The sequence below is a fragment of the Balaenoptera borealis genome, assembly GCF_965194805.1.
Source record: "Balaenoptera borealis genome assembly, chromosome: 6".
Taxonomy (NCBI): Eukaryota; Metazoa; Chordata; class Mammalia; order Artiodactyla; family Balaenopteridae; genus Balaenoptera; species Balaenoptera borealis.
This window is the reverse complement of record NC_138863.1, coordinates 11,065,675-11,092,928: the sequence shown is the minus strand read 5'-3', so window position 1 is coordinate 11,092,928 and position 27,254 is coordinate 11,065,675. Positions and strand designations below refer to the sequence as shown.

The 27,254-nt window shown below is 37.1% G+C and overlaps 1 protein-coding gene across 3 annotated transcripts; it reads left to right on the top strand.

Annotated features, from left to right (window-relative positions):
* The first annotated feature begins 256 nt into the window (after positions 1 to 256).
* CCL20 (C-C motif chemokine ligand 20) lies at positions 257 to 25,376 on the top strand. 3 transcript variants are annotated; one of them, XM_082396292.1, is made up of 4 exons: positions 257 to 21,839; positions 23,006 to 23,120; positions 23,855 to 23,932; positions 24,887 to 25,376. In XM_082396292.1, exons 1-4 carry the CDS (start codon positions 21,761 to 21,763, stop codon positions 24,906 to 24,908), a joined length of 294 nt encoding a protein of 97 aa, XP_082252418.1. In that variant the 5' UTR covers positions 257 to 21,760; the 3' UTR covers positions 24,909 to 25,376. The 3 variants fall into 3 exon arrangements, with proteins under 3 accessions (XP_082252418.1, XP_082252417.1, XP_082252416.1); XM_082396291.1 differs by having other exon boundaries at positions 23,009 to 23,120; positions 23,855 to 25,376; XM_082396290.1 differs by having other exon boundaries at positions 23,855 to 25,376.
* The last annotated feature ends 1,878 nt before the right edge of the window (positions 25,377 to 27,254 follow it).

Below are 27,254 nucleotides of genomic sequence, written 5' to 3'. Positions count from 1 at the left end.
ATAATAGGAGTCCTGTAACTCTGCCCAAGGAAACAACTAAGAGCAATTCGGAGCCCACTTTGTGTTACAGAAAAGACTACGGGAAGTTGAAAGTCCTTTGCATAGTGGGCTCAGGGAAATGAATTTAAAGGAATAAGCACAGATTTTTTTTTCAGAGAAAAAAAAAATTTGCAGAAATGCTCCAAGGCAGTGATTCTTCAACTTTTTGGAGTTAGAGAATCCTTAAAGTCTCTGATGAAAACTGTGGCCTGTTTCCTCAGAAAAATCCACCTATGTCCATAGACCCAACATTTTTTTCTAAGACATTAGAAAAATGTCTTTTTCTAAAACTTTTTTTAGAGCAGTTTTAAGTTCACAGCAAAACTGAGAGGAAGGTATAGAGATTTTCCATGTAGTCCCTGCCCCTGCAAATGCACCAGAGTGGTGCATTTGTTACAATCTATGAACACATATGGACATGTTGTTATCACCCAAAGTCCAATGTTTATGTTAGGATCCACTCTTGGTATTGTACATTCTATGGGCTTTGACAAGTGTATAATGACATCCATCATGATAGTATTATACAGAGGATTTTAACTGCCCTAAAAATCCTTTGCACTCCATCTATTCATCCCTCTCACTACCCAAAACCCCTGTCAACCACTATCTTTTTACTGTCTCCATAGTTTTGCCTTTTCCAGAGTGACATATAGTTGGAATCACACAGTATTTAGCCTTTTCAGATTGGTTTCTTTCACTTAGTAATATGCATTTACGGTTCCACCATGTCTTTTCCATGGCTTCATAGCTCATTTCTTTTTAGCGCTGAATAATACAACTGGCCCTACATATTCTTGGGTTCAGCATCTGTGGATTCAACTAACTATGGATAGAAAATAGTCAGGAGAAAATGTCAGAAATTTCCAAAGAGTAAAACTTGAGTTTTCTGCAAGTCAGCAACTATTTACATTGCACTTACATTGTATTAGGCGTTATAAGTAATCTAGAGATGATTTAAGGTATATGAGAGGATGTGCATAGATTATTAGCAAATAGCACACTAATTTATATATGGGACTTGAGCATCCAGGAATTTTGGTATTCATGGTGGGTCCTGGAACCAATCCTCCTCAGATGCCGAGGGATGAATGTATTCCATTGTCTGGGTGTACCACATCCATTTGATGCAGTTTCTCCAGTTATCCAGTTGATCTATCCATTCACCTACTGAAGGACATCTTGGTTGCTTCCAAATTTTGATAATTACGACTAAAGATGATATAAGCATCCAGGTGCAGGTTTTTGTGTGGACATAAGTTTTCAACTCTTAGGGTAAATGCCAATGAACATGATTGCTGGATCATATAATAAGAGTATGTTTAGTTTTGTAAGAAACTGCCAGACTGTTTTCCAAAGTGGCTGTACCATTTTGCATTCCTACCAGCAATTGATGAGAGTCCTTGGTGCTCCTCATCCTCTCCAGCAGTACAGTTAAAAACTTCTGCTCTATGAAAGACAATGGTAGGGGAATGGGAAGAAAAGTCACAGACTGGGAAAATCTATTCACAAAAGACACATCTGATAAAAGACTATTATTTAAAATCTACAAAGATCTCTTAAAACTCAACAATAAGGAAACAAAGAACCCAGTTAAAAATGGTCCAAAGACCTCAACAGACACCTCACTAAAGAAGATATACAGATAGCAAATAAGCATATGAAAAGGTGCTGTACATCATATGTCATCAGAGAAATCCCAAATCTTTTGTAGAACAGAGTTTTTAATTTAATGAAGTCTGGCTTATCAATTATTTCTTTCATAGATTGTACCTTTGGTATTGTATCTAAAAGTCATCACCATACCTAAGATCATTTAGATTTTATTTTATCTTCTAGGAGTTTTATAGTTTTGCACTTTACATTTAGGTTTATGACCCATATGGAGCTAATTTATGTGAATGTGTAAGGTCTGTGTCTTTTTTTTTTTTTTTGCATGTAGATGTCCAGCTCTTCTAGCACCATTTGTTGGAAAGACTATCTTTGCTCCATTGTATTGCCTTTGCACCTTTGTCAAAGATCAGTGGACTATATTTATGCCAAGTCTATTTCTGGGTTCTCTATTCTGTTCCATCAATCTATTTGCCTATTCTTTCACCAATACTACACCGTCTTGACTACTTTAGCTTTATAGTAAATCTTCATGTCAGGTAGTGTCAGTCCTCCAACTTTGTTTTTCTCCTTCAATATTGTATTGGATAGAACCAATATTTTACCTACAGTTTCTGCAGTTTGATAAATATCTTGAAGACCAACCATGGGTTCTAGGGATCCACGATATTGAGGTTAATAATCCTTCAGTTAAGAAGTATTGTAGCAAAGTGCAGTTAAGTGATAAATAATTATAAAACAAGGATAGTGAAGAAAGGCTTCATAGAAGACAGGTTTACTTCTAGCAATGCCATGAAAGATTGGGAAAGGCTATAACGGAACGGAGAGAAGCAAGGTTGCTAGGTGGAAATCAAAGCAGAAAAGTTGAAGAAGCTTGGATTTCTTGGATCAAAGCAGATCAGGACTGAAATTCAAATTCTACTGCAGTATAGCCATGTGAACTTGGACAAGAGTGGCTCAGCATGCTTGACAGTAAGGTATGCAGTTATAACCCTCATCCTTCTCCTTTTCTGTTCAAAGAAGAGGCAGGTGATGGAGGAGCAGCATGAACTGTGTGTCTGGACTGATCTGGGTTCAAATCCCAGCTCTGATGTTATTAGTTGGGTGACATGCGGCAAGTTACTCAATTCCCCAAATCTCTTATGTCTCAGAGAGGTATAGAAATACGTACCCAAAGAATGGTGAATATGTAAGTAAAGTGTTACCTAGAGAGCACTCAACAATTAATAGTCATTACTATGATGAAGGAGTCCAACTTAATTTCAATGGAAGGGCCATCTTGAGAGGAAATAGAAGATCTATGAAGAGCCTAATGACAAATTATAAAAATTAAAGAGATATTAATTTTAATTTTTCCTTTTCTCTAAAATTTCAAACTCAGGGTTGCTGCCCCTCTCCCCAAATCTCTTCACCTCACTTTCTATATGTAACCCTTCTATCATCATTCTTTTTTCTCCTTTATGTCTTCCCTTAAGATCTAGCTCCTACAAAGGGATCTTTCCTATTTTTTTTTCCAAAAACAGCCCCATAGGGAAGGTGAACTTGTCCAATCTTCTTTCCCTCTCCTTGGAAATCAACCAAATGGAACAACAGAGAACAAGTTTCTCCATGTCAGTATCATAATAACCTTCAATTATGTGATGGGGTGACAAGGCTTCAGAAAACTACCATATTAATGCAGACATGGGGTTCTGAGACCCGAGGTCAGGGCAGCTGTGGTGGGAATCAGGGAAATGAGTTGGAAGCAAAGTATGTAAAAGAATTAGTGACTAATAGAAATGGGGAACAATGGGTGGGAATAAACAGTGGTGACTTGTGGTGCTGTACAGAAAAAGACTAGTACAGGTTCTTGTGTGATGTGAAAAGCCAAGTCCTATGGGAGTTCAAAGTGAAGAACTATTTCATCCAATTGTGGAAACTGCCCTGAAAAGTAGCCTTTGAATTAGGTCTTGAATGCTACATAGGATATGAACATCTAACAATAGTGATGGGCCAGGTGGCGGTAGAGGGGGTAAAAGGAGTACTCTAGGAATGAGGGCTGATATGCAGGAGAAAGGCCCTTAAATCAGTATGTCCATATTGCTGGGCGATCGACAAGACCAGAAGGACTCTTAGGTTTCCTAAAAACTTCTTGGGACAATAGCGCTGTAGGTTGAGGGGTGAGGGCAGAACTCCAGCAAGTGAGGACCTCCTACATTCTGAGGGTCTCCCCAGGCCTGTAGATATGTATGGTGAGTGTTACCCACTCTGGTCACCACCACCTTCACAGTGAGGGTGCCTGAAGGTCTGGCTCCAAGAAGGGTGGGGCAACCCCCAGAGAGAGAAACCCAATCAGTCCCTTTGCCCTCCACTCTTGGCTCTGCCTTTTGTCTGAAGTCTGACATTAACTTTTCCTCTTTCATCTTGATCACAGCCCTGGTGTTGGTTCTAAGAAGCTCATCTAGACTCCCTTGTTTGAGTTGTGAGTCTTGTTCTCACGGCCTTGGAGAAGGCGATCAGGTAGTTCATGTGTGATCCTGCTAAACTGCCTTAGTCACTCCTGGAACCTGGATTTGGTTCAATTTCTAAAGCACTGACTGTGACTTGATGATGACAAATTGCTTTCTACTCCCAAGATCAAGTCTCTTCCTGGCATACAGGAAATGGTAAATAGGTCACAAGAAAGGCAAAACTAAAACAATCAGCAACCTTTAAACTGCAGGCAAAGAGGAAATTGTGGAGTCCCTGCCACACCTCCTGGTGGAATGGGCCACGTGCTGGGGAAATTGGCAGGTGGTGTCACACACGCTGTGGGTGGACTGCAAGCTCTTTTAGAATGACAGGATGGGAGTGGGGTGTGGCTTGTTTTTTTTTTTTTTTTTTTAATTTGAGAAGATGCAGGCAAGAAATTTTCACAGGTGCCAGGAGGTGATCTTTACACATCTAGGAAATTTCAAAATTTTTTGCACCACTATCAAGTGAGAATGTTTTATTTATTTTTAAATGAAAAACTTCATTTCTCCTTTTGTGTAAAGTGTCACGTGTTAGATTTTCATATCCCACCTTATTTTTAATAGCTTCACACTTCACTCAATTCTTTAAGGACAGAGAGTAGTTCTTAAACATCTTTGTTTCCCTGAGAATGCTCCTCAGAAGAGGTTTTCAAAAAGTTGTTGGTTATCTAAATAATAAACCTCCTTTAATAGCATACAATCTGAGACACAGAATTTAGGGCCTTGTTTTGTTCTTTTTCTATACCTTTCTTCTCCTTTCCTCTTCCATCTCTTCCTCCCCGCCCTCCCTTTAACCCCGCTTTACTCCTGGATTCAAATCTCACTTCTCTTACGACCTGTGACTCTGGGCAAGTTACTTTATATTTCTTTGCAGCAGTTTCCTCACTTGTTAAGTGGGAATAATACTAGTCATTCTTATATATGTGTGAGATACATATATATATATATATATATATATATATATATATATATATTTATCTTATAATGTTATTGTAATGATTTAACAAATTTATATACATAAAGTACTTGTAAAAGTGCCTGCAAGTAAGTTATTACATAAGTCCTTGCTCTTACTTCTTTTTCATCAATTTATGTTTTTATTTCTAACTAAATTATAAGCTTCTCAACCACCAAGACTATCTTTTTTACCTCTTTATCTTGACCGCATTGCTTAGTGTGGTAGAAACAGTATCAATCAATAATAGTTTGCATTTGATTTATACCTTACATTGTAAAAAGTGCTTTCACCTAGATTGCCTTGTCCATCCTCTCAATGATACTTGGATACGTATTTATTCCACTTTCTAGATGCAGAAACTGAGGCTAAAACTTAATGGTTTGGTCAGGGCCACATGGCTAGTTTGTGACTCAGGTGCCACCAGGACTTAGTCCTTCTGCCTTCTGGCCCAAGCTCTTTCCTCCAGCCAACCTGACCACATGGCAGATGTCCAACAGATACTCATGGGTATTTACGTGCTTCCCTAAAATGGTTCTTCTTTCACATTCTATAGAGTAATTTGGTCACATTTACCATTCAGTGCTGATTTCTTATTATGTATCTGGCATGATTGGAATTCCTGAAAGATGAGGTTTTTCCAGTGTATTTTATTGCTATAAATTACAGGAAGCAGAACATTCAGTGCTCTCTTTTCCTCTGCTCTTCCTTCAATGAAAGCTCTCATTAGATTTAGTTTTCCAGATGCTCCAAATAATCCCTACATTCCTTACTTACGTTATTTATTGTGACATTCAACAAGGGTCAGAATTCCTTGGAGTTGGAGGGATGAAGAACATTATGTCTGAATTATTTCCTTAGCTGTTCTCACTCTAAAATCAAAGCTTTCTCATTTATAATTATAATTTATAAAATTATCTCTCCATGCTACCACCTTATTCTAAACTCCCCAAAGTCTGTGGAAGACTCAACTAATGTATTTTCTCTTGGGGGCAGAGGAAGAAAGTAAATTCATATGTGTTTAGTCAATAAGTAAAAGGGCCAACATATTTTCTAAAGTTGGTTAAGCATATTATACTTGAATACCATTATTTGGTACAAAAGGTGAGAAGAAAAAAAAAGAAGTAGAAAGGCAGGGCAAAATATATCTTATATTTTATATATTAAAAATAATAAGAATGGGAACGACAAGAAAGGAAGAAAAGGAAAAGGAAGATGGAGAGAGAAAATAAGCAAAATCTTTAAAGAAAAATGAAGCTATATTAAAATAAGATACATTGAGATAAGAGAAATGAATGAGAGAGACCCACACGGAGATGCTTCATGTGGTACCCAGGGTCCATGATGTTTTAAGTTCCTGTTTTTATAATTGTCTTTCTAAAATGATTATGTGTCTCTATCAATTAGTAACACATAGTTTTAGGATGAAGTCTCCAGTGGCTTTCATGGTGTGAGGTAAATAATTTCTTAAAATCTTATAGGTTTTCTTAACTTTTTATTCCCCCAATGGTTCTGCTCACCCTTCAGCTTGGGCAAAAATAATCAGCTCCACTTGACTTATCTCTGGGAGAAAGATCTTTCCTAGAAAATTTAGTCTGTATGAGAAAGATGTTTGAAAGCATCTGACAGTTTTCACTTGTGCTTTTCCACAAAGGGAATGTAGTAGTCCTTAGGAAGGGTGGAAATATTTCAGAAGGGTTAAATTCAATCAACATGAAGGGTATATCCCTTTGGTTGACCATCATAAAAGTTTTTGGACTTGCTCTAGAGATGCTGTACTGATTGTTATTCTGATACAGACCACAGTTTGTACCAATTCATCTACCACCACTCACAAGCCCCCTTACAGAAGATGGACTGGGGTTAAGGTCTGTAGGCGGCAAATCAAGAAGCCCATTCAGTAATAAGTCCAAAGCTTTGGCCTTACTGGTGTCATTTCTTGGCTAGCTACCATAGCACTCCACCCAGTAGCTATTGAAACATCTTTTGAACCAAGCCAATGATTCATTTAATCTTCTTGAACTCACATATAAACCCCAAGCAGATTGGTAGCTCTTGGCTTGAGCTGGAGGGCATGGTGGTACATTCCAATTATGTATCTGATTCCATCATTGGGTTCACTCCCAATGGGCACCTGTGGGCACTGGAGGAATGAGCTATAAAAGGTAATGGAGGTACTTAGAAGTGACAAGGTTTCTTAGGATTTGCCTAATGTACCGTGACAGGAAGGATGATGGTGTGATGTAACACAATCAAGAAAAATAACGAGATTCAGAACGGATGCTTGCTTAGGGTCAGACCATGGTGAAACACAAGGAAGCATTTATAAGCCTACTGGTTAAAAGGGTTATTATAAGCTAGTTACATCATAAGGCTATACAGAACTGGTAGAAACAGAGTAGAATGGTGGTTAAAAGGGATGCTGATTGGGGAGATGTTGGGAAGTGAGTACAAACTTGTAGATAGAAGATGAATAAGTTCTGGAGATGTAATGCACAGCATTGTGATGATAGTCAATAATACTGCATTGTATACTTCAAAGTGGCTAAGAGAGAAATCTTAAATGTCCTCACCACAAAAAACAATTGTATAATGTTACAAGAGTTTATAGCCATTTCTTCTTATTTAGTGGAAATGAAGCTGCTAATTAATAAGATCTATAAAAGAATTCTCTTGTATCACTGACTAGTATATTCCTTCCGAAAGAGAATTCAGAGAGCAGGTATTTGCACAGCACTCATTTTCTGATGGAGATGCAAGGACCCAGAGAACATAATGGGCTGCCCAATCACACAGCAAGTCACCGGTGTGGTTAATTAGTTATTCTTTAGCCCTAACCAGCAAAGTAACCAATTTCTGAAACTGTTTTATGGACACTTTTTCCTAACCTAATACAGCAACTTCACTACTAAATTTTGAAAAACCTGCTAGCCCCTGTAAACTATTTCCAGTTGGCTTTCACCTATTTTATCTTGCAAATTCCTATACAACATATAATATTGATTTTCTCCTGGCATAGTATGTTGCCTCTAGGTTTATCCATGAGGCTGGGGTGGACAGTACAAATTTTGTAAGACTTACTGTAATATTTTCATGAAAGCCTGGTATGAGGTATTCCAAGAAGTAAGATCACTCTTTCTCTTCTAGTAGCAATTTTTTACTAGAAAATATTAAAACTGTGAAAGTAGCCCTTTAAAATCATATTTCTAAGTTAATTACTGCATACACTATGAAATGGTGTTCTTTTTATATGTGGTTTTAGAAATAGTTTATTCTTTTCTGATTATAAAAATAATATTTGTTTACTGTAAAATATTGATAAAATAGAAAAAATATGAAAATAAGGGGGGAAAACTACTGAAGATCATTTCTGTTTCCATTTTGGAATTTCCTTCCAATCTGTTTATTTTTAAAAGCACGGATATAAATATACACAATTTCCCATAATGTGTTAACAGGCTATTTAAAATGTTATATCCTACTACTCTCATTATCATTATATCATTAGGATTTTCCCTTTACATAAAATCATTCAAAATTATTTAAATGGCAACATATTAGTCAATCTTTCGGATATCCTACAATTATTTTAATCATTACTTTATTATTAACTGTTTGGATATTTTCATTTTCTTTTCTATTCTACATAGTGCTGCAATGAACAGTCGTGTGTAATTTTTGCAAAGATTTCTGATTATATTCTTAGTAGATACAGATTGCCTTAAATCAAAAATTAGGTGTAGTCTTTCCTAGAAAAATTCCAGAACATATAACAAATGGACAGCCAAATGATTCTCTACAGGAATATAGCAAACTTACATGATGTTGGAATATTTAAACATCACATATTAGAACTCGGGACGTGTCACATGCTGGCCTTTTAGCTGATGCCATTCATCAAGACCAGATGAAAATTGGTGGCTCAAATGTGAAACTACCTGCTCTGAAAGAACCTGTGGCCTCACTCCCCATCTGCGACTTGACCTAGCAGCGTTCCTTAGCAAATTATTCTCTGACTGTTCAGGTTATTATAGCTAGCTCCTTCACGTCAGCTTTGAGAAGCATGCAGGGAAATTTTCAAATTTACGCTAGGGAGCTACCAAGATTTCATCATCAGAGCGATAACTCTGTTATGTATTTAAAACCTTTGATCTGTTAAATAAATATTCTCAGTACCCAGAGGCTCCTTTGGAAAGTACGGGAGTGATAAGAACTGCCCTCTTCCCTTACATTGGTTCTCTTCTTCTGGTTCTTCGATTTCCCTGGCAAAATATTTACTTTAAGAGTTCAGGGTGTGGCATGTACATTTCACAGGGCATTTTTTGCTTTGTGCCAGAAAAAATAAAAAGTCCCCAACAGTTAATGAGATAGAGGCTAGGACATGTCACAGTAGTTGATAGTGTTCTGGCTTTTGCCACATTTTAGACTCTTATTTAATGAAAAGCCCTAAGTAAATGCACCTATTTCTGGATGTTGTGAAATGTACAGGGAACTGGGTCCACTCAATTAGAGATTTCTAGTAGGTAGCTTTGCAATCTCAAAACTATTAAGTATGTACACATTTCTTGACCTTAAAATTGCATTTCTTGGACTTATTTTAAGAAAGTAATTAAGAATATGTACAAAGATTCATTCATAGAGTGTTCTCCATAGTACTGTTTATAAAAACTGAAAAATTAGAAACCACCTAGGGAATTAAACCAGGGATAATCATGCAATGGAAAACTGAACAACAATTTAAAGCGATGGCATAGAGAGTACCTTTTTTGATACGAATGGTTGATTTATCTGTATTCGTAAATGAAAAGGATAGGTTTTTGACAACATGTGCATTCTGATTCAATTTACGTTAAATATGTGGATAGAAGTAAGTCTAGAAGTTTACACAATTTTTTTTCCCCCGCTGTAATCCTCTAGATGGTAAGTGTATGATTAATTTTTGCTTCTCTTTTGATTTATTTATATATTTCTTCTTTCAACAGAGTATACATTATTATAATATTTTTAAGTGCAGAAATATCTTTAAAACTATTCTTTCTGTATTATGTCTCATAGACTTTCTTCATCCTTTAAGAGAAGAAAAGGCACTAGAAGACTTATGTATTCAGCTTGACATAGACACTTTGTGATAATTTTTTTGCAAGAAAAGGAATAAGTATTCAATCATTTCTTTTAAACCATTAAAACAATTCAGGAGCAGATATTACTCCAGGGTCCATAAATATGCTGCCCTCATGTCACCACTCCCCCCGCCTCACAGCAGCCATTCCTAATACACAGTGAAACTCTTTTCTCAATGTCCTGCACTCAGCCTCAAAGTCCTTCTCAGCATAACAATTCACAAAAGGTTAGCTTCTGTTTGTCACATCAGGAAGTTATCATACTAAAATCAATCATAAAACTGTTGAATAGTATTTATTGCATTTTCCACTGAATGTTGTTGTAAGGAACCTCTATTAAACCAAGAAGCATAGCATTTCATCAGTGAAGACCCTTTAATGAAAATATGATCAATGCTTCAGAATGACTAAAGAAAGAAGTGAAACCTAATTTTAGCATGATGAAATTTAAATTAAAATAAATGTTGCAAATACAGAAAATTAAGACTATTTTTGGAGTACAGTGTGTCAATTAGTGTACAATGTACGCTAGAAAATTTAAATGTCTTCTTGTTGTATACATACACACATAGAGCATGAACACTGAATATTTTGATATCTTGTATGGTATTTGTCTAATTTCTTAAGAAATTTTAATCCCATGATGTTTTGTGTAGCCTTGTAACTCTCCTTTAACATGGATTTCAAGGCACAGATCTTGGCTGGACCAGCCATGCTTGGGAACTCTATTAGTGATGCAGCAAAGAAAGGCCAAGCCTGTTTGATAGTACTATAATTTGAAAAGTTCATACTGTATTTCCTAAAACACTTGAAGATAAAAAAAATCAGTCATGTTGAAGGGATGAAGTTTTCTCTGTAGATCAGATTCTTTATTTGAAAGGAAAATTTAGTCATAGGCAGTTGACTGGCTTGATGATGCAAATTATTGTGAAGTGACAAGGGAGACTCACTGGCTTCAAAATTTATAGTGGGAAACTCTTGCTAAAACCTTCTGAGCCCTCATGTACATTGAGAATTAGAATTGTCTCCATCATAATGAAAGATTCCTTGAAAGGCAGCCAAATTCCCAACTTCTTCATTCAGAAGGAGCAAAATATAGACTTGGAAAAATCAAAAGAATTTTAAAGTGATGGGTCAGGAATAATCTGTATTATTTTACACCATGTAGTAACAACAAACTTTTAAAAGAAATTAAACTATATTTAGTTTACAATATTGTTGTTAGTCTCAGGTGTACAGCAAAGTGATATATATATCAGATTCAGATTCATTTCCATTATAGGTTATTACAAGATACTGAATATAGTTCCCTGTGCTATACAGTAAATCCTTGTTGTTTATCTATTTTATATACAGTGGTGTATATCTGTTAATCCCATATTCCTAATTTCTCTCTCCCACACCTTTCCCCTTTGGTAACCATAATTTGTTTCCTATGTCTAACGACAAACTTTTTGATCACAAGAACATTGAATCTGAAAGTTAATATGAAAGAAAGAGAAGTATTTGAAAGTTTTTAAAATAACGTGACTTACTTTCACATGTATAGGAGAAGTTTTGTGTATGTATCCAAAGCACTTTTCCCCCAGACAGTAGCATATTTTCTCCTGTATGAGTTTTTGTGGCTTCTATTTCTTGTAGAAATGTCATCTTTCCTTTCTGACATCGGAAAGGAATTAAGCAATGACTCACATTCTGGAAAAACTGGGATTTCAAAAAATAGTTTTGAATTACATAAAACATTTTCCCCTCAAATGTCCATCATTGCTTTAAAATTTTTTCTTAGACACGTAACAGGTAACACACTGTGTAGCACAAAGAGTGAAGATTCTGTTACACATGTTAACGGGAAAAATACAGTGAAACAACCAATCCCTCTGGCCATATTGAAAGTCTGATTTTTTGTTTGTTTGAAATTTTGCTGAATTAAATACAATCTAATGTTAAAAAATGACTAAATGGTCTCTAAGGAACTTTATATTGGGTTCTGACCAATTCTTGATTTTATATTGGTTCTAACCAATTATTGGGTCCTCAAAATTAGGTTTGGTTTCAGCTATGCCTGAGCTACAATAAACAGAATCAAGCCTAGATTGTCATATGTGGGGGAAGAGACTTCTCCATTTGGATGTCCATTAGGCATTACAGACAGGACGGAACTCTGGATTCTAGTCTTCCCCCAATAATCCACTCCTCCCTCACTGCTCCCCATCTGATTAAATTGCACTACCATTCCCTTAGTTATTCAAGACGGAACACTTGGAGTCATTTCTACCTTTTCTTTCTCTTTCACATTCCCTATCCAGTTCATATACAATAACTGTTCTTTTTACCTTTAGAACATATTCCTGATTCAACTGCTTCTGACCATCTCCACCATGTCCACCCTAGTATAAACAAGCTTCCTCACTGCCCTCCTTGCTTCTATTCTGTTTTCTTCACAGCAGCCAAGGAGCCTTTTAAAATCTTAAATCAGGGCACATTGTTTTCCTACACAAATCTACCCAATGGTATCCCATTCCATTTAGAACAAAAGGCAAGCTCCTCGGCAAGGCCAACAAGCCTTCCTTAATCTTCCTCCTGGCTACCTCTTTGTCCTCATTCCATACCACTCCGCCCCTCGCTCCATATCCTCCAGCACACTGACCTCACTGTCCCTCAAGCATCCCAAGCACTTTCTTGTCTCAGGGATGTTGCACTTGCTGTTCCCTTCACTTTGGATGCTCTTCCTCTAGATATCTGCAAAGCTCACTCCTTTATTCATTCAGATCATTGCTCAGTATCTCCCCAAGAGATGCTTTCCTGATCTCCTTACCTAAAATGGCACTCATGGACAGTCTTTTCCATTATCCCACTTTATTTTTCTTTATAACACATTATCTAATATTAGATTACTTTTCTGTTAATTTATTTGTTTCTTGTCTGTCTTATCTACTACAATGCAAGTTGCATGTGGGTAGAGACTTTGTTTTGTTTACCACTCTGTCCTCGGCGCCATGAACAAATTAGGTGCACAGAAATCTTTGTTGAATGGATGAATTTCTCTCCTTCCTCTTCAGTGAACAGTAGGGTCCATGTAAATGAGGTATCGTCTCTGGATCTTTCCTTTGAGGGAGAATAATTCACATCCTTTGCCCTTCCCCCCATACTTTTCCTTTTGTGTATCTGTATGCATCTGTGTGCGTGTTTGTGTGCGTGCATGCAGGGCATGTGTATGTTTTAAAGTTCAAGACCAAGCAGAGATGATTTTCCACAGCAGGAAAGAAGTGGCCCTCGCATTTTCATAAATCAGAATTTCACTTAGAATTATGTGGGAGGGACTTCCCTGGTGGTCCAGTGATAAACACTCCACCTTCCAACGTAGGGGTCACACGTTGGATCCCTGGTTGGGGAACTAAGATCCCACATGCTGCAGGGCAACTAAGCCCACGCGCCACAACTACTGAGCTTGTGCGCCTCAACGAGAGAGACCGCATGCCGCAAACTACAGAGCCCATACATCCTGGAGCCTGCACGCCACAACTAGAGAGAAGCCCGTGCTCTGCAGTGAAGACCCAATGCAGCCAAAAAAAATAAATAAAATACATATATATTAAAAAAAATTCTGTGGGAAAGATTTATTCCATCTCGTGGTGGCACAGTAGAGAAAATTTTTTCTAGGTGTCTGCAAAGAATGTTTCTGTTTTCCCAAAAAGAAGCACCACTGGTCCACCTGCTGTGACCTCCATGGGTTTTGGGATGTTATCTGTTTGACCTGTGTTAAGTTTTTATAATATTTGCTAGCAAGTCAAGGGGAAGAGTGACTTCCTAGTTGGTCAAAACAGTGGAGAAGGAGATATTGAAGGTTGTCAGTGAGTGATGAAACCTGGTCTTAATGTGATTTTTGGACCCTTGAGGGGAGGCAAATCCTCATTGTCAGGCATACTGGCTGCAAAGGAGGAAACCCTCAACCTGCCAACTTCAAAAGTACCACAGGTTATGTAGCCCAAGATGATAGCAAGATGGGAACTTTGACAGTAAGAGAAAACTTGGAATTTTCAGCAGCCATTTGGCCAGTATGAACAGTTAATCAAAAAACAAGCACATTAACAAAATCATTCAAGACCTGGATATAAGCAAAGTGGTGGACTCCAAGGTGGGAAACCAGCTAATCTGAGGTGTGTCTGGAGGAGAGAGAAAGAAGACCAGCTTCAGAATGGAGGTGATTTCAGATCCACTTGTCCTGTGTCTGTATGAGCCCATGATGGGCTTGGATGCTGGCACATCAAATGCAGTTCTTCTCCATTCATCAACCTCATTACACTATCTTCAAACTGTCTGATAGCCTTACCTTGCTGGCTTCAGGGAAGGTGAGGTTTTATGGCCATGTACAGGAAACTTTGGTACAGTCTGAGTCTGCTGGTTACGAGTGTGAGTATGGAAACTACAGCTCGTGTTACTATCTAAAGAAAACAACAGTGTAGGCTGATGATATATAATTCCACCCATTAAATAATCAGATAATAAAACCTTGAGGAGGAAATGGGAAAGAATCTCTGACCTGGGGAGGAGGATCTGATTTCTAGATCTGGTCCTCACGGTTCAATGCTGACAAAGTCAAACATCTCTCTTGCTTCCGTGTACTCCTCTTCAAAATTAAGGTATTGAACTAGATGGTCTCCACATTTCTCTATCTTAGAAATTCTATAATTTGGTACTCTTCAAAAACCACAGTAAGAACCATGTTTGTTCCTTGAAGCTCAGCTATAGTCAAGACCCACTGGTGTGGAAGCCAGAAAGTTCAGGCCTGTCTGGTTCTTTGTCTTCTGCATTACATACAGCCCTGTGAGAAGTCAAATGTCACATTCTTTATTAAAATATCTGGTACCTAGTAGGTGCTCAATAAATGCTATTTTTTTGTTTGTTTGTTTTGGCCATACTGCACAGCTTGTGGGATCTTAGTTCCCAGTAAATGCTATTTTAAAAGGAACTTCTACCACCTTCCAAAAACTTTTCATGGAATCCCTATCAGAAAGAGAAAAGTTTTAGATGGTCACTCTTTTAAGTCAGCATGGCATGTCTTGTGTTCATCCATCATAGAAATGGAAGGGGAGTTAAGTAATTTTTAAATGATCACTTTTGTTAATTTCTATGATAATATTTCATATAATATGAATATGGCACTTACCATATTGCTTGGTTTTATAGTTATTTGTTCATTTTAATTTTGTTATTATAAGTTGCCTTGAATGCAGTCATCATGTTCTAGCCATCTGTATGTACCACTAAGTACCTTCCACATAAAACACTTGTCAAATGTTTTTTCTGGAAAAAAAAAAAAAAGAGCAAGATGCTGAGATTCTACTACATGAGGGAATTAGGACTCATCAGGAATGTCTGAGATATTTGAAAAGAATGGCTAGAAGCTAAATACCAGTGTGCTAATAGCTTTCTAATAAATTAGGTTTGAAATAATTTTCTTATGTTAACCTTCTCATTAGCATGTTCATTGATTGAACAAAAAAATCAGTTGAAGGTCATATTTTAAAAAGTTTCTAAGTGACAGATATGAAATGACACATCTAGCAAAAGAAACAAAGAGGATCTGTGGGGTGAGTGTTATATATAGGTGGGTGAAGAATTTTTGTTGTTGTTATGAGCTTTATTGAGATGTAATTCACATACCATAAAATTCACCCTTTTAGGGGCTTCCCTGGTGGCGCAGTGTTTAAGAATCTGCTTGCCAACGCAGGGGACACGGGTTCAAGCCCTGGTCTGGGAAGATCCCACATGCCTCGGAGCAACTAAGCCCGTGAGCCACAACTACTGAGCCCACGTGCCACAACTACTGAAGCCCACGAGCCTAGAGCCCATGCTCCACAACAAGAGAAGCCACTGCAATGAGAAGCCCGCACACCGCAATGAAGAGTAGCCCCCGCTCGCCGCAACTAGAGAAAGCCCGCGACCAGCAACGAAGACCCAACACAGCCAAAAATAAATAATAAAATAAATAAATTAAAAAAAAAATTCACCCTTTTAAAGTGCACAATTCCATGTGCTTTAGTATATTCATAGGATTGTACAAACTGTCATCACTATTTTTATTATTTATTTATTTATTTATTTATGGCTATGTTGGGTCTTTGTTTCTGTGCGAGGACTTTCTCTAATTGTGGCAAGTGGGGGTCACTCTTCATCGTGGTGAGCGGGCCTCTCATTGTTGCAGCCTCTCTTGTTGCAGAGCACAGGCTCCAGACGCGCAGGCTCAGTAATTGTGGCTCACGGGCCTAGCTGCTCTGCGGCATGTGGGATCTTCCCAGGCCAGGGCTCGAACCCGTGTCCCCTGCATTGGCAGGCAGACTCTCAACCACTGTTCCACCAGGGAAGCCCAACATCTATTTTTAGATTAAAAAAAAAAATTAAGGAAGAAACCTCATACCCATTAGCAGTCGTTCTCCCTTCCCCTGCCTTTCCCCTAACACCCCAATCTAGTCCTCAACTATCACTATTCTACTTCCTGTATCTGTAGTTTTGCTCATTTTGAACATTTTATATAAATGGAATCTTACAATATGTGACCTTTTGTGCTTTTTTTTTTTTTTTTTTTGCCTTATTTATAATGTTTGCAAGGTTCATCCATGCTGTAGCATCCACCAGTAGTCTTTTCATTTTTATTGCCAAAGAATATTCCATTGTATACATTCACCACATTTTATGTATCTATTCATCAGTTGATGGCATTTGGATTATTTCCACTTTTGGGCTATTATGAATAATGCTGCCATGAACATTCATACAAGTTTCTATGTGGAGATATATTATTTATCTTGAGTGTACTAGGAGTGGAATTGCTGGGTCATATGGCAATGCTATGATTAACCATTTGAGGAACTGTCAAACTGTTTTTCAAAGTGACTGCACCATTTTTCATTCCCATCAATAATGTATGAGTATTCCAATTTCTCCACATCACTACTAACACTCATCTATCTTTTTGATGATAGCCATCTTTGTGGATGTGAAGTGGTATGTCATTGTGGTTTTGATTTACATTTATCTAATGACTAATGATGTTAAGTATCTATTCATGTGCTTTTTGACCACTTATACATCATAGGAGAAATGTTTATTTGGGTATTTTGTCCATTTTTAAATTGGGTTATTTATCTTTACATTATTTAGCTGCAGGAGTTCTTCATATATTCTGGATACAAGCATAAGTCCTTTATCAGATATATAATTTGCAAATATTTCCTATCTTTCTGTGGGTTGTTTTTCACATTGTATAGTATCATTTGAAGCACAAAAGTTTATAGTTTTGATATAGTCCAGTTGGTTTTTTATTTTGTCGCTTGAGCTTTTGTTCTTATATCTGAAAAATCATTGCCCAACCCAAGGTCATGAAGATTTACTTCTATGTTTTCTTGTAAGAGGTTCAGAGTTTTAGCTCTTATATTTAAGTCTATGATCCATTTTGACTTAATCATTAACATGATTAACATCATTCTTTTGCATATGGATATCCAGTTGTCCCAGCATCATTTGCTGAAAAGACTATTCTCTCCTGCATTGAATAGTCTTGGCACCATAATAAACAATCAGTTGACCATAGATATGAAGGTTTATGTCTGGACTCTCAATTCTATTCCCTTGATCTATGTGTCTACACTTATGCTAGTATCACATGTCTTGGTTAGTGTAGATTTATAGTAAGTTTTGTCATCAGGAGGCTATTTGGGATCCCTTGTAATCCCATATGAATTTGAGTATCTTCCATTTCTGAAAAGAACTCAGCTGCGATTTTGATAGGACTTGTGTTGAATATGTAGATCAATTTAGGGAATAGTGCCGTCTTAACAATGATATCTTCCAATCCATGACATGGGATGTCTTTCCGTTTATTTATTTATTTAAATTAAAAAAAATTTTTTTTTCATTTGATATCACTTATATGTGGAATCCAAAAAAATGATACAAATGAACCTATTTACAAAACAGAAATAGACCCACAGGCATAGAAAACAAATTCATGGTTACCAAAGAGGAAAGGATGTGGCGGGGCGGGGGGATAAATTAGGAGTTTGGGATTAGCAGATACAAACTACTATATATAAAATAGGTAAACAGCAAACTACTATATATAAAATAGATAAACAACAAACTACTATATATAAAATAGATAAACAACAAGGACGTACTGCATGGCACAGGGAACTATATTCAATATCTTGTAATGACCTATAATGGAAAAGAATCTGAAAAAAGAATATATATATATATATATATATATACACATATACATATAACTGAATCACTTTGCTGTATACCTGAAGCTAATACAACATTGTAAATCAACTATAATCACTTGTTTGGTTTGAAAAAACACCACTATAAGCATTTGTGGAAAAATTTTTGTGGGGGCATATGCACTCTTTTTGGGTGAATACCTAGGAGTAGAATGGCTGCGTCATATCGTAGGTGTATGTTTAGCTTCTTCTTTTTTTTTTTTAATTTAATTTTATTTATTTATTTTATACAGCAGGTTCTTATTAGTTATTTATTTTACACATATTAGTGTATATATGTCAATCCCAATCTCCCAATTCATCCCACCCCTCGTCTTTCCATTTATTTAGAAGTCTTCTTTAATTTCTTTAATAATGTTTTGTAGTTTTAAGTTACTTTTCACTTGTTTTGTTAAATTTATACCTAGATATTTTATTCTTTTATGCTATTGTAAAAGTAATTGCTTTTTTATTCTATATTCAAGTTGTTTATTGATATTGTATAGAAATACAATTAATATTTTTTTGTATATTGATCTTGAATCTTGCAACCTTGATGAACTTATTAGTTCTAATAGTTTTTTAGTAGATTCTTTAGGATTTTCTACATACAAGATTATCTCATTTGCAAATTAAGATAGTTACTACTTCCTTTCCAATCTGGGTGCCTCCCCCTTTTCTTGACTAATTATCCTGGCTAGAACCGCCAGTACAATGATGAATAGTAGTGGTTAGAGGGGACACCCCTGTCTTGGTCTTGATCTCAGAAGGAAAGCATTCAGTCTTTCACCATTAAGTATTATATTAGCTGTGGGATTTTCATAGATGACCTTTATCAGGTTGAAGACGTTCTCTACTATTCCTAGTTCGCTGAGTGTTTATTATGATAGGGTGTTGAATTTTTGTCAAATGCTTTTCACATGGTTTTGTTATTTGTTCAACTAATATTGTGTATTACATTTCCTAGTTTATGTCCTTTTTATATGTTGTTGGATACAGATTACTAGTGTTTTGCTGAGGAATTTTGTGTCTGTATTCATAAGAGATGCTGGTCTGTAGTTTTTTTTTTTTTCTTGTGATGTCTCTGTCTTATTTTGATATCAGTGTAATACTGTCCTCATAGAATAGTTAGAAATTGTTTCCTCCTCTTCTACTTTTTAAAAAAGTTTGTGAAGAATTGGTTTTAATTTTTCTTTGAATATTTGGTAGAATTAACCAGTGAAGCCATCTGCGTCTGGACTTTCCTTTGTGGAAATATTTTTAGTTACCAATTTGATATCTTTACTTGTTACATATTCAAACTTTCTATGTCTACTTGAGTCAGGTTCGTAATTTGTGTCTTTCTAGTAATTTGTCCCTTTCATCTATTTTATCTAATGTATTGGCATACAGTTGTTCATCATATTCCCTTTTAGCCCTTTTTATTTCTTAAAGTTGGTAGTGACGCCCCTTCTTTCATTCCTGAGTCTAACAATTTGTCTTCTCTTCACGCCACCCCTCCCTTTTTTTTTCTTGGTTAGCCTAGTTAAAGATTGTTAATTTTGTTGATCTTTTCAAAGAACCAAATTTTGGTTACTTTGATTTCCTCTATTTTTTGCTATTCTCTATTTCATGTATCCCTGCTATAAGTTTCTCTCTGAGCATTACATTGTGGTTTGAAAACATATTTTGTATGATTTCAATCCTTTGAAATTTATTAAGACTTGTTTTATGGTCTAGCATATGATTTATCTGGAAGAATGTTCCATATGAACTTTGCAAGAATGCCTCGTCTATTGTTGTTGGATAGAGTGTTCTATTGATGTCTGTTAGGCTTAGTTGGTTTATAGTGTTGTTCGAATCTTCTGTTTTCTTGTACATCTTCTGTCTAGTTTTTCTATTCATTATTGAAAATATGGTATTGAAATGTCTACCTTTATTGTTGAGTTGTTTATTCTTCCCTTCAATTCTGTCAGTTTTTGCTTTATGCATTTTGAGGTGCTGTTGTTAGATGTATATATGGTCATGATTTTTATATCTTTCTGACAGATTGATCCTTTATCATTATGGAACTCCCTCTTTTATCTCTAGTAACTTTCTTTTGTTTTAAAATTTATTTTGTTAGTTATAGGCATAGCAACTCCAGTTCTCTTTTGTTTATTCTTTGCATGGCATATCTTTTTTGATCTTTTACTTTCAATCTATTTGTTTATAGTGGACAGTTCTTTTTTATGATTTTGATATCTTTAAACTTTACTTTTTAAATGATCATATAATACAATTCACTTTTTTCTTTTGATGTAAAATTCTATGAATTTTAACACATGTGTAGTGATGTGTAACCATTCCCATAATAGGATAGAAAATAACTTCATCACCCCCCTAAAACTCCCTTGTGGTGTTTCTTTATAGTCATACCCTTCCTGCAAACCCAGTCCCCAGCATACAATGATATTCTTCCTACTTTTTTCCTCTTTTTTTTTTTTTTCCTTCTGAGGCTTTGTATTGAGTTATGTAACCACATTAGCATGAAGAGTTATGGGCAGATGAGGGTCATTTTCTGGGCTGCAATGTTGATTAGAGTCATGTAAAATGTAGAAGATTTAGAAGAGTGAGATTGAAACTAAGATAAAGCTGAAACTTGAGTCTCACTTAAGAGCTGGTATTTTCCACTAAAACTGGGGACACTACTAAGCATTGCTATATTACCTGCTCTGCATAATAGCCCAGAAATTCAAGGTCTTTGGTGACAGCTGAGCACCAACGATGAAATTGTAAATGCTTGAGTACACTTGGTGTCCTGCCTCATCCTCTCCCTCCCCTATTGGCTCTGGAAAGCAATCAGAGTGTAACAATAGGAGTTCTGGAATGTTCCTGAGTGGGGCTTATCTTTGTATCACTGTTAATCCTTGTCCTCTCTTTTCAGAGACAAGAGATTAAGTTAAAACAGGACAGATATCTTTTCTGGGACGCAGGGCTGAGCTGCTTTTCCTTCTTTGCAAATTCAAAGGATTTTACAGGATTTTCCCCTTCTTAACCTTCCCTCCCCCTCCGTCCTGACCTTCACACCTTCCCAACATTAGGGAAAGGCAGGAAGTTTTCCCTGTGGTTTCTTCTTTGTGACGACATGATGGGGCAGGTTAACCAATGGGGAAAACCCCATGTGAGAACACGCCTTCTATGTACATTCCAATACTTGCTATAAGTAGGGCCATCCCAGGCCCAGGCTGCTATCAAGCATAACAGCTCTCCCAGGGCACTAGGTACCCAGCACTGAGACATCTATTCTTTGAGCTGAAAATGATGTGCAGTAGCAAGAGTTTGCTCCCGGCTGCTTTGATGTCAGTGTTGCTACTCTACCTCTGCAGCAATTCAGAAGGTAAGTGTCACTCTTTCTGCTAGCACAGGAGGAAGAACTATTTTCATTTTTCTGCTAAGCCTTGAGCTCATCTAGGGGTCCCCAAGGGATGGAAGCCTGTTAGAAAATCTTCAAAAGGAAGTGATGAGGGTTGTCATCTCATTGGTGAGTGGAAGAGGGAAAGGTTACTGCTGCCTATCAGGATTTTTTCTCTGCTGTCAATCTCAGCAAATTTGGGGGGCAGTGGTGGTGGGCTTTTAGAGACCCTCGAACTCCAGAACAACCCAAAGTGCTATTCTGGGAGAGATGTAAATTGTGTAACATTACCAGTGAATGGGGTCGTTTTGAAATGTAGAAAATTCTCCCATTTCCCTAGCTTTCTCATTTCCCAACTAAATAGTTTTAGCAGAGTTCAAAACTCATCCTTTAGGGGTGGATTATGGCACCTGACTTCATCCTTACAAGGCCTTGGGACATCACTTGCCAACTTTGAGATTACATTTATCCCTTACAGCAGGTTAAGGATACAGTAGGTTGTAATTTAACTCAGGGGAGTGTCCAAGAATTGCTTTATTACTGTAAGAGGACATCACTTTTAGCAACAGGTGCATTCCCGAAAACACATGCGTTGAACTTTTATGAACAAAATAAAAAATTCCCATTAACTAATATTACAATTTCAAAGTGTTTTAATTGTAGCTCTTATTAGCAGCTCCTATAAATCACATTTTCCTTTGTAACTTCTCGTCCTTCCCCTCCTCTCAATATTCAGTAGCCAGATAATAGATTAAAACCTGCCAATTTATTTTTATTCTGAATTTAGAAGGTTATTTATAAGGGTTTCTTCAAGTGGAAGGTACTCATATTCTTGAGTGATTATAGTGAATGAAATAAAACACTGTCAGTTTGTGTTTCTTACTAAAGATATTCCTTTTATGAGACTGATGTCTCATGTGCTTCTAAATTGTATTATTGCACCAAAATTTCCCAGTACACAAACAATTTTTTTTAAAGAGAACTGGAAACTATGTTAAAATGGGTCTCAAAGATATTGGAGGTGTTCCTCTAAATAGTTTATTTACCATATAAATCAGATTCTAGGTTTTCCACAACTTCAAGTAGTTCCACGATACCTATCACAGAATAAGTTCATTCATGTGGACTCAATATCTTTCATTTCTTTTTAGCAGCAAGCAACTTTGACTGCTGCCTCCAATATACAGAAAAAATCCTTCATCCCAAATTTATCGTGGGCTTCACACAGCAGCTGGCCAATGAAGCTTGTGACATCAATGCAGTCATGTAAGTTATTAAGGGATTCTAATTCATTTGTATTAGGAGTACATGAGAATTTCAAGTAGAAAAAGCTTTGCCTTTTTGGAGTTTCATTCAGAAATAATTCATGTGGCAAAAAGCTAGCTGTGTTTTAGTAGTACATTTATTCTTCAAAGTTCACTTTAAATGGAACTGGAATAAGGCAAAACTTAGTTTAAAAAAAATGAACACAGTTGAGGGCAAAATCACTTTTGAAGATAAACTTATAAGCTACTAAGATGCTATCTCAGGAAAATATGAAAAACCTAAACTTTGAAATGAGCATCTTCTACCAGAAAGTGGTTGGGCTGTAAGCTAAAGCTCAGAGTAGTTACACTATCTCATATAATATTCTTGATTTATATAGGGTATTATATTTTGGAATGATATAAGTTATTGATCAGATGTATACATATTTCATGTAGCCACCAACAACAAAATTAAATAATTCTGGGGCTTTATCTTCCTGTTACTGCACAACCTTTTGTTAGATTGCAGAGAAAGTCAGGGAGAATCACTTTCATTTCTTGCATCAAACTTTATAAGAAGCAATTTTTTTTTTTTGCATTTTGTTTCACCTCTGAAACAAATAAAATGTTTAGGGCGTAGAGCCACCAATTGGAATATGAAATTTCCATTGCATGTCCTGTGGAAAAAAAGAAAAAAACATTTAAACAATAAATGAAATTGAAACATAAATCAAATTCTCTGACTTTTTTCAGCTTATACACAAGGAGAAGATTAGCTGTGTGTGCAGATCCAAAGAAGAATTGGGTGAAACAAGCAGTGCATATCCTCAGGTATGGAACGTTTACAATCCACCAGCCTCTCTCTCCAAATGTTTGGGAAAGAGTGGTGTTCAGAGTGGTGCATCACAGGCTTGCTGGGATGCTTTAGCCTAAGCACTATGACAGTTTTAAAGGGTAGTTTGAATCGGACCATGAAAACAAAAAATTCATTTTTTCAACTACTTACAGATCATTTTAATTTTTTTAAAAAATAAATTTATTTATTTATTTATTTGTGGCTGAGTTAGGTCTTTGTTGCTGCGCGCAGGCTCTCTCTAGTTGTGGTGAGCTGGAGCTACTCTTCGTTGCGGTGTGCCGGTTTCTCGTTGCGGCGGCTTCTCTTGTTGCGGAGCACAGGCTCTAGGGTGCAGGCTCAGTAGTTGCGGCACACGGGCTTAGTTGCTCCGCGGCATGTGAGATCTTCCCGGACCAGGGCTCGAACCCGTGTCCCCTGCATTGGCAGGCGGATTCTGAACCACTGCGCCGCCAGGGAAGCCCCATTTTTATTTTAATTGTTTTTAATTGAATGATTTTTCACACGATGTATTAGATTCCTCTATGCATTTGATTCTTGTTGCAAAGATGCCTCCTATTTATATAATTTACAGAGTACATGACATTCGTGTGTTAAAAGCTAAAAAATAAACAGTTAAAAAGAGATCAATGGCTCTGATTTACACTGATGATAATGGAGTGACATTTTATCAATGGACAGAATCATGTCACACCCAGGTGCCAGACACTGAATATGAAGACACAACCTTAGTGTTCATATCCTGTTTGTTTCTGTTCATATCCTGTTCCTGTTCCTGTTTCAGGAACCCTGATTTCCTCATATGGCTTCTGAGCTGCTTGGTATCCTGAGATGAGATTGGGGTGTCTGAGGCAATCTGTAGGCACCAAAGACATTCCCACCCACCAGGCACCCCATCTTTGCTTATTTTTTTCTTCTTTTTCTCTTTATAGTCAAAGAGTCAAGAAGATGTAAAAATGGATACTCCCTGAAATGGAACTGGACACAGCCCAAGAACAAAAGGAACCTAGCTGAGTTGGCAGTTTCACTTACACACTGTTGAAGGTTCAGAGCTTATCTGATTTGTGTCTCATTGGACTTGTCCAATTAGTGAAGTTGATTCATATTGCATCACAGTTTGCTTTGTTAAGCATCACATTATACTCTATTTTATGTTATGTTATTTATATATGTGGTTTTATTTGTGTTTTGCTATTTAATATTAGTTTTCCATAAGCTATTTGGTTTAGTATGAGGTATAAAGTTATGCTTGGAGGAATGAGATATATGGACTTTCTTGCAAGCAGAAGACTATTAAAAAAAACCAAAACATTTAACATTCTTCTGTTTATAGAGTTCTGTTTCCTAAATTGTTGTAATTACCTTGTTAAAGAAAACAATGCTAAGAAGAATAAATATTGAACATAAAATAACCAAAACTTGTTTGTGGATTGAGTTAAATAGCATTTATTAAGAGGTGTATTAAGAATAGTTAAGAGTTTAGTAAATACGAAAAATGTTGTGAGAATTGTATTCCTCATTTACTTCTTCCTGGTTTTCCCCTTTATCTCTATCCCTTGTGGTCCTGGACTTCATTCTATGTGAATTATAATGGAAAGGTTTTTTTGAATTAAAAAAAAAAATTCGAAGTCATTTAAACCAAAAATTAGACAGAGTCCATCTGTGACATAGGTCAATATTTCTTGATATAAAACTTTTCAAAATAAAAAAAGTATGCCCATCTATTTTGTGACTGCAGGGACACAACAACTATTTAGAAAATTCCTTGAGCAATCACTTAGCCTGTCATTCTGTCACCAGCCATGGTCCTAGGAATGGGCATCTCAGCAGAGGAACCTTGCTCTACTTTACGAATCCTCCTGAGTCATCTTTAAGCACTTTCCAAAAAGAAAATGATTATGCAGAGGGTTTATTTTTTTAATTAATTTATTTTATTTTTGGCTGCATTAGGTCTTCATTGCTGCACACGGGCTTTCTCTAGTTGTGGCTAGCGGGGGCTACTCTTCGTTGCGGTGCGCGGGCTTCTCATTGCGGTGGCTTCTCTTGTTGCGGAGCATGGGCTCTAGGCACTCAGCTTCAGTAGTTGTGGCACGTGGGCTCGGTAGTTGTGGCTCGCGGGCTCTAGAGCACAGGCTCAGTAGTTGTGGTGCACAGGCTTAGTTGCTCCACGGCATGTGGGATCTTCCCGGACCAGGGCTAGATCCCATGTCCCCTGCATTGGCAGGTGGATTCTTAACCACTGTGCCACCAGGGAAGTCCTATGCAGAGGGTTTTTAGAAACCGATTGCCTCAGTAACCAGAAGAGAGACAACAAATGTGTGAAACCTAGCAGGAACCCAGAAATAAGATGAAAAGACCCTGTACCAGGGTAGTTCTTGCCACAATAGTCACGCACTTAAGTTCACAGAGTGCCCGACACAGCACTCTGGACAGTCTGCTTCAGATTCCAAAGGCCACGAAGGATTAGTGGAGGCAGACACACTGATGATAGGATTTAAAATCCAGACACGCACATCCATAACACGGGCAATGGTAGGTCATTTGGTGTAGAGCCAAACGCTCAGTAGGCTCTGAAGGCATCTCTGTGCTCATAAATAACAACACTGCGTCATCAGGGAAAGTATGCTCAATATCCTGTTTGTCTATTCATCAAACATGAGTTAGCACCTATTATGAGCCAGGCACCGAGCCAAGTGAAGCTGGAGATGCCGAGAAATTAAGTTAGCACTTGGTGCTCACTCCCAGGTAATTAGTGCTGAGCAGTGTGGGAAGAGAGAGGGGATGACTAGAAAATCAGCTATGACAACACAGGGTGGTAAGCACTTGGATAAAGGAAGGCATGGGACAGGGCATTAGTAGTGAGAGTTTCCAGAAGAAAAGAATATTCAGTTGAACCTTATTAAATAGCCAATATTCAATGCTCTTGAACTATGAAGATGGCAATTGTATATGGTTCAACCCTTGTTTGAGTCGAGGTATGAAGGGCCAGTAGGAGACACCCAATTGGAAAAGGAGCAGCAGGGGGTGTTTGGAAATATCTGGGGGCATATTTTAGTTGTCACAGTGTCTAAAGGTGGGATACTAAGGTATTCAGTGGGCAGGAGACAGGGACGCTAAACCCACTGGAATGCACAAGATAGCCTGGCGCAATGAAGAGTTTTCTTACCCGGATATCGATTATGCCACCAGTTGGGTAACACTGGATGAAGCAAGACGTATGCAAGGAGTGGGTGTAGGATGGAGCAGCTGCAGATTAAGTAAAACTGTTGCCTCAACTAAGCACAGTGGTTTGAACTTGAA